The following is a 12252-nucleotide window of genomic DNA, read 5'->3' as shown; positions in this document are numbered from 1 at the left end:
AGCTGTCTATATGTCCTAGGAATATAAATACTGATTTTGACAAGAGTCTGGTTTTCTGACTCTATATAATTATAGAATATGAAAGTCTACTTGAGAGCTGTTTTCCCCTGAGTTGAAATGGTAGATTTACATCTGATGGGTTCAGTATTATAATTTCAGCATCTATCATCAAAAAAATGCTTCCTAACAACCAAGTTTGTTCCGTGACAAAGTCAATGTCTAGGATTCAAGTTTCCTCGCAACATTATAACTGCTCCCTCCTTGAGTCTAAGGTGTGAAATGGAATGCCCATTTGGAGTTAGATGGTGTGGAAGCTCTGGAGGGTGTAGGCCATTATCATCTTCTTTATCGAGAGAATCAATGCCAATGTATTATTAATTCACCTGACAGCTTGTCTGAAACTGTTTCATTGAAATTTAGTGAATCAACATTTTTAAGCAAAAAAAGACTTTTGAATAGTAAGTTGCGTCAAATATTTGTTCCTGCCATTTTGCCACATGTAACCAATTCCATCATCTCATCCACCCATCCCATGCTATTCCGTCCTTCCCATGCCATCTGTCTCATGCCATCCCCATTTTATTCCTTCCATTCCTTCCCATGCCATACCCACCTCTATCCTGCCATCTCCATCCCCTATCAATCCTATCCCATCCATCACAGAAACAATCTCTCCAGCCAGGATAAATTTGTTGTTGGGCTCCCTTTACCTTCCGCTATTTTATGCTCCATCAACCACCCCACTCTGCTGCTGCCACCACTAACCATTGGCAGCCTCACATGCATCACACGCTTCAGTTCTCCATTTTCCTCAAGTACATCCGCACGTGTCAGGAAATAAAACCACCAAATAAACCCACCGATAAACACACCCCTTGAACTGACCAATCAAAACAGTACAGACAAAAACTGAATATTATTTTTTTGACAGGGATACAGTGGCACAGTGGTAATGCCATTGGACTAGTAATCCAGAGACCCAGCTTAATGATCTGGGGACATGGGTTCAAATCCCACCACGGCAGCTGAATATGGTTAACAAATTTGATATATAATGCTAGTCGCAGCAATGGTGACCATGAAACTATCATCAATTGTCATAAAAACCCATCTTGTTCACTAATGTCCTTTAGGGAAGGAAATCTGCCATCCTTACATGGTCTGGCCTACATGTGACTCCAGATCCACAGAAATGTCATTGATTCTTACCTGCCCTCTGAAATAGCCTAGCAAGCCACTCAGTTCAAGACCAATTAGGGATGGGTAAAAATGCTGGCCTTGCCAGCAACACTCACATCCAATGAAAGAAAAAAAATTATTACAGATTTTATTTGCTTGAGGAATTAGATAGAAGATGTTTTCCTGTAAATATATAGCTATAATATTATTGTCGTTTGGTAGTATAGAACTTGAATATTGCTGAAAAAAGAAACATGTCAAAGCATTTCATCTTGCACTCATCAGGACACTTTGCAAGAATACCAATATAAGGGGAAAACAACAATTTATACTATATGAGAAGAGAGTCGTGATTGTTTGGGAAGTGGACTCAGAATTCAAAACACAGTGTCCAACATGAGACGTGATTCCGCGATTGGACACTTGCTAAATAATCCTCAGTGTGCTAAGAACTATGCTGACAATCAGTTTAAGATTGTCAGTCGGGCTCACAATGTGGTGCATTTGCGTGTATTGGAAGCTACATATATTAATACACAGGGCCCTGTTATTTGCGGACAGAAAGAACATGTACACACATTGGGCCTGTTTCAGCTAAACAAAATAAGTGACAGCCATTTGTTGACTCATTCCTCGTGGCAATGCCTTGAACAATCAGGGTCAAGCTGCCGGCTATCTGTCTTCCCTGGGAGGCTACCGTTTCAGATGGTCTGTCATTTTCAGGCACATTTTACTTTGGATGTTGGATTGTATGTAGGTGTTATTTTGCAGGAAATAGAAATAATAGGATCGCAGAATTATATTTAAATATTAAATCCATCTAGGGACACTAAAATAAATTCAGCACCACTGAATAAAATAGAGCTGATGTAGTGTGGAACTTGGTATCATCACTTTTCTTAGTGTCAGCATTGCAAAATTAAAATTTCAGCCATATAACAGTTCTAAGGTTGCAGTTCATGCACACAGAAAACATACGAAACTAGCAGACTCAAGTGGGGAAGTGGCCTGTTGCAAAATAGATTCAATGTGGCTGTCGCAGCTTTTGAGGTTAATGAGGTGGATGACATTAACAGACTGAAAACCCATTTCTGATTTAGATGCTGTCAAACACAGTAATTTCTCTCAGTAATTTCCATATATGGTAATATTTTAAATTGAACAGTTTAGTCTCTGAAGCTCGAGTTAGCAGTACAAAAATAATTGAAATTATTTTAATTTGAAAAAAATAATTAAGCTATGTTCTCAAAATGTGAAAATGACTGAGTTGGACTCCCTTTAGTATGCTTATTGTTTCATCCTTTTAAAATGGTAAGATTAAGCCCTTTTCAGCAGGCCCAATAGTAACTTTTCAATTTTTCCCAGAATTCAGTAAACTGCAAAAGGAAAAGGTTAGAAATAACGGCCGAAAGTCTAATAACCATTGCAAATTTCTGTTATTACTTTCAATTCCGCTGTGAAATCAAAACTGCTTCATTCCATACTTGTGCAGGATGTCAATTCACAAATAACGATCAAATCTGCAATATGCTAAACACAATTTCATATCCTCAAAGCAAGGAAATCACACAAAAGAAACACGTTCCACCAATAATTACATCCAATTAAAGAAAGTTAATGAACAAAGTCTACAATGTTAGTTAGAATGATTACTATTGAGTATCTAAAGGAGTTGTTCATTGTGATCTTCTTCAAACTATAAGACCATAAGACATGGGAGCAGAAATTAGGCCATTCGGCCCATCAAGTCTGCTCTGTCATTCAATCATGATTGATAAATTTCTCAACCCCATTCTCCCACCTTCTCCCCGTAACCTTTGATCCTCTTACCAATCAAGAACCTATCTATCTCAGTCTTAAATACACTCAATGACCTGGCCTCCAAAGCCTTCTGCGGCAATGAATTCCATAGATTCACCACTCTCTGGCTAAAGAAATTTCTCCTCGTCTATGTTCTAAAGGTTTCCCTTTACTCTGAGGCTGTGCCCTCGGGTCCCTGTCTCTCCTACTAATGGAAACATCTTCCCACGTCCACTCTATCCAGGCCTTTCAGTATTCTGTAAGTTTCAATCAGATCCCCCCTCATCCTTCTAAACTCCATCGAGTATAGACCCAGAGTCCTCAAACGTTCCTCATATGTTAAGCCTTTCATTCCTGGGATCATTCTCGTGAACCTCCTCTGGACCCTCTCCAGGGCCAGCACATCCTTCCTGAGATACGGGGCCCAAAATTGCTCACAATATTCTAAATGACCAGAGCCTTATAAAGCCTCGGCAGCACATCCCTGCTTTTATATTCTAGTCCTCTCGAAATAAATGCCAACATTGCATTTGCTTTCCTAACTACCGACTCAACCTGCAAGTTAGCCTTAAGAGAATCCTGGACTAGGACTCCCAAGTCCCTTTGCACTCCAGATTTCTGAATTCTCTCCCCATTTAGAAAATAGTCTATGCCTCTATTCTTCCTACCAAAGTGCATGACCTCACACTTGCCCACGTTGTATTCCATCTGCCACTTCTTTGCCCATTCTCCTAACCTGTCTAAATCCTTCTGCAGCCTCCCCGCCTCCTCAATACTACCTGTCCCTCCACCTATCTTTGTATCATCTGCAAACTTTGCCAGGATGCCCTCAGTTCCTTCATCTAGATCATTAATGTATAAAGTGAAAAGTTGTGGTCCCGACACTGCCTCTTGCGGAACTCCATTAGTCACCGGCCGCCATCCTGAGAAGGACCCCCTTATCCCCACTCTCTGCCTCCTGCCAGACAGCCAATCTTCTATCCATGCTAGTATCTTGCATCTAACACCATGGGCTCTTATCTTACTGAGCAGCCTCCTGTGCGGTACCTTGTCAAAGGCCTTCTGGAAGTCCAAGTAGATAACATCCATTGGCTCTCCTTTGTCTAACCTGCTCGTTACCTCCTCAAAGAATTCTAACAGATTTGTCAGGCATGACCTCCCCTTGATGAAACCGTGCTGACTTTGCCCTATTTTACCATGCACTTCCAAGTATTCTGAAATCTCATCCTTAATAATGGACTCTAAAATCTTACCAACGATCAAGGTCAGGCTAATCAGCCTGTAATTTCCCGTCTTTTGCCTCACTCCCTTCTTAAACAGGGGGGTTACATTAGCGATTTTCCGGTCCTCTGGGATACTCCCTGACTCCAGTGATTCCTGAAAGATCACCACTAATGCCTCCACTATCTCTTCAGCTATCTCCTTCAGAACTCTGGGGTGTAATCCATCTGGTCCAGGTGATTTATCCAGACCTTTCAGTTTTCCTAGCACCTTCTCCTTGGTAATGGCCACCACACTCGCCTCTGCCTCCCGACTCTCTTGAATTTTGGGGATGTTACTCGTGTCTTTCACCGTGAAGACTGACGCAAAGTACCTATTCAGTTCCTCCGCCATTTCTTTGTTCCCCATTACTATTTCTCCAGCGTCATTTTCCAGCGGCCCAATGTCCACTTTTGCCTCTCTCTTACCCTTTATATATCTGAAAAAACTCTTGCAATCTTCTTTTATATTACTGGCTAGTTTACCCTCATATTTAATCTTCTCCCTCCTTATTTCTTTTTTAGTTGTCCTCTGTTGGTCTTTGTAGGCTTCCCAATCCCCTGGCTTCCCACTGCTCTTCGCCGCATTGTATGCTTTCTCTTTAGCGTTTATGCTGTCCCTGACTTCCCTTGTCAGCCATGGTTGCCTCGTCCTCTCTTTAGTATGCTTCTTCTTCCTAGGGATGAGTTTTTGCTGTGTCTCCCAAATTACTCCCAGAAACTCCTGCCATTGCTGTTCCACTGTCTTTCCTGCTAGGCTCATCTCCCAGTCAATTCTGGCCAGCTCTTCCCTCATGCCTCTGTAGTTGCCTTTATTCAACTGTAATACCGTTACATCTGATTCCAGCTTTTTCCTCTCAAATTGCAGGGTAAATTCTATCATATGATGGTCACTTCCTCCTAAGGGTTCCTTCACCTTAAGCTCCCTAATCAAATCTGCCTCATTACACATCACTAAATCTAGAATTGCCTGTTCCCTAGTGGGCTCCACCATAAACTGCTCTAAAAAGCCATCTCGTAGACATTCCACAAATTCCTTTTCTTGGGATCCACTACCAACCTGATTTTCCCAGTCTACTTCCATATTGAAATCCCCCATGATCACTGTAACCTTGCCTTTCTTACACACCTTTTCTATCTCCTGGTGTATCTTGTGCCCTGACTACTGTTCGGAGGTCTGTACATAACTCCCATTATGGTTTTTTACCTTTGTGGTTCCTCAACTCTACCCACACAGATTCTACATCATCTGACCCTACGTCGTTTCTTGCTATCGATTTAGTTTTATTTCTTACTAACAAAGCAACCCCACCCGCTCTGCCAACCTGCCTATCTTTTCAATAGGATGTATATCCTTGGATATTTAGCTCCCAGTCCTGATCCCCTTGCAGCCATGTTTCCGTGATGCCCACCACGTCATATCTACCAATTTCAATCTGCGCCACAAGCTCCTTTACCTTATTTCATAACTGCGTGCATTCAGATACAACACCTTCAGTCCTGTATTTCCCGTCCCCCTTCTCATTGTCGTCCCTTTATCTGATGTGCTTGAAGTTAGTTTCTTAGCCCTTTCCAAACACTTTGTCCTATTTTGAGTTCTGGAGACTTTAATAGCCTCTCCGGGGCTCTCCTTTCTTTTCAGTTTTTTCATAATTTTCCATGAAGTTGAATCCACCCCCCACATGCTAACCTACTGCTTTGTTTCCCATTAGTCATACTTCTTGGAGTTTTACCCTTCCCTTCCCCCCCACTTTCTAGTTTAAAGTCCTGTTGACCACCCTATTTACCCTTTTTGCTAGAACATTGGTCCCAGATCGGTTCAGGTGGAGACCGTCCCAACGGTACAGATCCCTCCTGTTCCAATACTGATACCAGTGGCCCACGAAATGAAACCCCTCTTTCCTGCACCACTCCTTTAGCCACGTGTTTACTTCCATTATTCTCGCGTCCCTATGCCAATTTGCACGTGGCTCGGGTTGTAATCCGGAGATAATAACCCTTGAGGACCTGTTCTTTAATTTAGTTCCTAGTTCCTGATAATCCCCAAACAGGTCCTCTTTCCTAGTCTTCCCTATGCTATTTGTCCCGACGTGGACCAGAACAACTGGATCCTCCCCCTCCCTCTCCAATATCCTTTCAAGCCGGTCAGAGAAGTTCCTCACCCTGGCAACAGGCAGGCAACATACCATGCGGGACTCTCGATCCTGCTTACAAAAGATGCTATCAATTCCCCTAATTATAGAATCCCCTACAACTTCCGCTTGTCTTGTTGCTCCCCCCTCTTGAATGGCCTCCTGTGCCACGGTGCCGTGGTTAGCTGGCTCATCCTCCCTACAGCCCTGTTCCTCATCCACACAGGGAGCAAGTACCTCGTACCTGTTGGACAAGGTCAAGAGCTGAGGCACCTCTGCTCCTGAACACAGGATCCCTCTCTCGCTTGCAGTCACACCCTGCTGACCCTGACCACTGACCGGACTTGAGGTACTTAATCTACCGGGTGTGACCGCCTCCTGAAACAAAGCATCCATTTAACTCTCCCCCTCCCAGATGTGCTGCAGCGTCCAGAGCTCGGACTCCAGCTCATCAATTCTGAGCTTCGAGTCAGGTGCTCCTATTTGAGTAATCATGTTCTACCAATTGATGTTTGGTTACGCAGTCGTCATCTAAGTGCCATGCTGAATGGCGAAGGTGACAATGATCTTCCAAACTTTCTGATGATTGCAACAGTGAATGATCCCACTGTTGGAGTTCTGCTTAAGCTAGTCTTTAATTGTGTCTAGCTGCTTCCTTTGCCGTTGGCCTCTTGCTCTTCTCCCATTAGTCCTCCCAGTAGTGATTAGGCTCCAACCCTTCTGCATGAATAACTCATGCGAAGAATTCCATTTGTCTTCTTTTAATCTTCATTAGTGCTTTTCTCCATCCAGCTTACTCTTAGGATCCTTCTTAAGTTCCACATTTCAAAGCTGTTGACTTTCTTTTCTTTCTCTTTCCCAATGCTCCAAGCTTCAGATTCAGAAATCAATACTGACCAGGCATATTATTTTAGTGTATGGATTCTCATTACACAGTCGTCACCGATATTCATTCAACTCAACAAACTAAAACTTCTATAGTGCAATTGCATAAGCCACAAGAAATGCACATGCTTTCATGTAGACTAAAAGGTAAGTTCTAGTTTGCTGAGAATATTTTCACCTTCAGTCCAGATGCACAGGCTACTTCACACTCAGGATCTTTCATTGCTATGTATTACAGCTATTGTAGTGAGGTTAACATAATCGTAAATGTTAACACTTCTGATTAAAAATTATTGTTAGACTACTGATATACCTTCATCTACAATTGGAACCTAGCACATTCCCTCATAAAAATCAATGTTGCAGTGAAACATTTTGTGACTGCGAAAGCAAGAATTTACCCTTCCCATCTAATGGTTTGCCAGTAAGTTGCCCTTAATCAGAACACAGGAAGAAGATTTCCTTCTTACACACAGTGTAACAAAATTTTGAAATTGCTCTTTATAAATGCTTGTATATATTTTTTGCTACATCCAATGCAGAGGGAAAGCCTTTGTGCCATAGTGAATATAAAAAAACTGCTTTCACTGTAGAGGGCTGCAATTAAACAATTTCTAGAAAGTATTACATTCGTGCAACTTAGACTCATGGATTTATGTAGAATAAGGTCAAAATGAACACTACTTTTAAATAGACAAAATAAAGAATGGACACTCTGCTTTTAAAACAAAGTGGAGTTGAGATGTCAAGTGGCCCTTCTCATTCCTGGCAATATACATGGAACTACACAAAGCCCTGGAGATAGCTTTCATGCCTGGACAAGACACTAAAATGCAAATGAAGTTTCAGGATATCTCATTGAGAAAGCATTGAAATGTAACAGATCTTTCCTGTGGATTAATGGCTGACATTATTCAAATAATTATACAAACTCGTTCACAATGAATTTGCAGGCTTTTCAGCTTCAGAGTGGAATTCCCAAGAATAGATATGGTTAAAGCCCCAATCTATTACAAGATATGCAAATGGGTGAAACTCTAACATCATTGTATCAGTGGTCAGGTCGTCAGAGACCATTTGTGAAGGAAATGAAAAACAGGTACTATGGTCATATGACAGGAACCAGGTTTCTGATAAGGGACACTTAATAAGACACATTTTTGGAGCAGCAGGCAGAGAGGAAAGAGAAGAGGTCAAGACCAGCAAAGGAACAGGGCCTTGCCTAAGATCCGTCAGCAGGCAAGAACTGGAGTAGGCCTTTACTTACTGAAGAAACAAACCAGGTTCTCGATGCAGGTGTTCGAATGCACCTCAGCTGGAGTGAAGCCATGGAGACCTGCTACTGCAAGAAGATTTGCCACTGCAAATCTGTCTTCACAAACCTCTAACCTCTACTTCTTCAGTGGACCAAAAAGGAACCACAGGCCTGAAACATTTCAAGGCTTCACTTTGACAGTGAATTGTTGTACTCAATCACCAATCGCCCAATCACCCAAAAAGACCCAATCACCTTTTATTGAGAGTATGTGTGTACGTTTGTGTGTGTGTTTGTGTGAGTTGGTGCTGCATCTTTCTTCATTTAAAACTTATGAGAAATCTGTCTTTGTCTGTTTTTAACAGTCATAATCCTGCTCAGGATGTTAAAACACTTTCTTTCAAAACACATCTGTCTTTGGTCAATCGAGGGGTGGAAAAAAGGGGAATCATCCTGCTATCTCTTCCCTGTCCGAAACAAAAGTAAACTTAATACTTTGGAATAAAAGTAAAATGTTGAGGTGTGTAACTATAAGAGCCTGGGGAGATGATATTGCCACCCCTGGAGTACAGGAATGATGTAGAATTTTCCAGAGGAGTCTACCAAGCTAATTTGCAAACTTAGAGAACAGAGTTATGAGGAAAGACCATGAAGGAACTAATCCAGCCTGAGGGTTACTCTCTGGGGAAAGACGAAGGAATTGAAAGACATTTAGGATTTTCACAGCTATGGAGAATTTGAACCTAGCAGAGTTAGTCTGTCACATTCAAGATTTGAGGACAAAGAGATACAATTTTAAGTTGTAAAATGAAGACAGAAATTCAGGTTACAATTTTTAGTAAGGAAATGCTGGAGCAGAAAACCAAGGCAAAGTTTTAAAAAGCAGTGGATGAATTCCTATTATGAAAAGGGATAGTGTGCTGTTAGTTTCAGAATCATAGTAATGAGATTGATGAGAGGTTTAGAAGTACATGCAAGATGGGCCAAGGGTATTTTTTGGTCAAAATGTAACTGGTTATATATTTCTTACTATATTTCCACATTTCTAGCGAAACAAATGACTATATCAAAGTTGAAATGTTTAGGGAGTAATTCTGCAAGGCTCCATTCAGCCCAGAACCTTGCTAGCAGTGAGCATGGATCTAAAATCAGGGCTACATTACAGCCTTATCCCTGCTCTGAGCTTGCCAATCGGCAAATGGTATTCCTTAACTCTAAGTATCTTTTGATTAGCAAGGTTTGCACTAGGCGGGAGCTTCACAAAGTTAGCCACTTAAAGCAGGTCTTAAATATTTGGCAGCCAATATTAAAATGAACAATCCAAAGGTAGTCATTTCATTTATTTTTTTAAATCAGATAAAAATAAAGCAATGCTTTTATACACAATTATAAATAAGTTACATTGATAACTGTGGCTTGCTGCATCAGTGAGTCTAGTTCAGTGTCAAATATCACAACAATGTACAGCAAACTTGTTACCTAACATCACCGTTATAAAGAAATGTAAATGTACTTACATAACAGCAAAAGAAATAGAGCTGTAATCGTTTCCTCCATTTTAATATCAATACAGCCTGTGATAGTAACAAACTATAACAATTCCCCACAGCGTTCACATGTGAAAATACACATTCAAGTTAAACAGACAAGTGTGGGCGGTAAGGCTACAAATGAACAAATACTCTACCCAACAACGGTTTTACATATTTTTTTTCTTGTAAGTCGAGCAATTTGAAAACCACAACTATATGAGACTGATGTTAAAGGATGTGGTGTGAGACACGTAAACTCCATGCTCTGTCCGCAACAGGTGGAGTCTCATTATTCAACATGAAATACAGTTTGCAACATGGAGTATTGCTCTGAGCTAAATCAGCTGCACTTTAAAACCTCTCAGCCCCAACAGGAAACAGACACCAATGATTAAAGTTCCCTTTTATTTTTATCCAAAATAATTTATCGCGTAACTGTAGCATTTGAAACTAAATCAGAAAATAGTGCAAAAACACAGCAAGCCCGTCTGATAAGATAAAAAAAGATCTCTAATTGAAACATTAGCCAGCCTTTTCTCCTGTCCTGTCCATTCCCACCGACAGGACAGACCCAGCAGAGGTGGTGGCACAGTGGTATACGGGCGGAAGGGAGTTGCCTTGGGAGTTCTCAACATTGACTCTGGACCCCATGAAGTCTCATGGCATAGGTCAAATATGGGCAGGAAAACGTCTTGCTGATTACCATGTACAACCCCACCCCTCAGCTGATGAATCAGTACTCCTCCATTTTGAACACCACTTGGAGGAAGCGCAGAGAGTGGCAAGGGCACAAATATACTCTGGGCGGGGGACTTAATGTCCATCACCAAGAATGGCTTGGTAGCACCACTACTGGCCAAGCTGGCCAAGTCCTAAACAACATAGCTGCTGGACGGGGTCTGCGGCAGGTGGTGGGGGGACCAACAAGAGGGAAAAACCTACTTGACCTTGTCCTCAACAAGCTGCCTGTCGCAGATGCATTTGTCCATGACAGTGTTGGTAGGAGTGACCACCACACAGGGAATTGGGGGGAAACTCTCTGCTGGTTAGAGTCATACCTAGCACAAAAGAAGATGGCTGTGGTTGTTGGAGGTCAATCATCTCAGCTCCAGGACATCACTGCAGGAGTTCCTCAGGGTACTGTCCTAGGCCCAACCATCTTTAGATGCTTCATGAGTGACCTTCCCTCCATAAATAGGTCAGAAGTGGGGATGTTCGCTGATGATTACACTATGTTCAGCACCATTCACAACTCCTCAGATACTGAAGCAGTCCCATTTGCAGCAAGACATGGACAACATTCAGGTTTGGGCTGATAAATTACAAGGAACATTCATGCCACACAAGTGCCAGACAATGACTATCTCCCACAAGACAGAATCTAACCTCTCCCCTTGACATTCAATGGCATTACCCGAATCCCCCAATATCAACATCCTGGTGGTTACCATTGACCAGAAACTGAATGGGGCCAGCCATATAAATACTGTGGCTGCAAGAGCAGGTCAGAGGCTGGGAATTCTGCAGTGAATAACTCATCTTCTATCTTTCCAAAGCCTGTCCACCATCTACAATTCACAAGTCAGGAATGTGATGGAATAATCTACGCTTGCCTGGATAAGTACAACTCTAACAGCATTCAAGAAATTTGCCACCATCCAGGACAATGCGACCTGCTCTGTTGGCACTCCATCTGCCACCTTCAACATCCACTCCCACTACCACCAACGCACAAGATGCACTACAGCAACTCACCAAAACTCCTTCAACAGCACCTTCCAAACTCACGACCTCTACCACCTAGAAGGACAGGAGCAACAGATATATGGGAACACCACCACCCTCAGGTTCCCCTCCAAGCCACATACCATCCTGACTTGGAACTATATCGCTGTTCCTTCACTGTTGCTGGGTCAAAATCCTAGAACTCCCTCCCTAACAGCACTATGAGTGTACCTACACCACATGAACTGCAGCAGTTCAAGAAGGCAGCTTACCACTGCTTCTGAAGGGCAATTAGGGATGGGCAATAAATGTTGGCCTAGCCAGCGATGCCTGCATCCCATGAAATAAAAAAAAATGAATAGCTCCTTACCAAGGGGAGGCAACAGGGGTGAGTTAAAGGATCACATGTTTCACTGTAATAATTTCTCTCCACTGGGTCCAGCAGCAGATGAGGGATGGACCAGGGACACAGCCAATACTTGAAA

General features: G+C 42.2%; 1 protein-coding gene across 1 annotated transcript in view; it reads right to left on the bottom strand.

Moving 5' to 3' along the window:
- Positions 1 to 10171, bottom strand: part of LOC144684520 (integrin alpha-E-like) — a 324928-nt gene extending 314757 nt beyond the window's left edge. Inside the window, exon 1 of the mRNA XM_078548383.1 lies at positions 10028 to 10171. Coding sequence (XP_078404509.1) covers positions 10028 to 10067 — 40 coding nt within the window. The 5' untranslated portion in view covers positions 10068 to 10171. The remainder of the gene's footprint in view (positions 1 to 10027) is intronic.
- Positions 10172 to 12252: the final 2081 nt, after the last annotated feature.

This window comes from Cetorhinus maximus, chromosome 9, assembly GCF_964194155.1.
Source record: "Cetorhinus maximus chromosome 9, sCetMax3.hap1.1, whole genome shotgun sequence".
NCBI lineage: Eukaryota > Metazoa > Chordata > Chondrichthyes > Lamniformes > Cetorhinidae > Cetorhinus > Cetorhinus maximus.
This window is presented reverse-complemented; position numbering and strand designations above follow the sequence as displayed.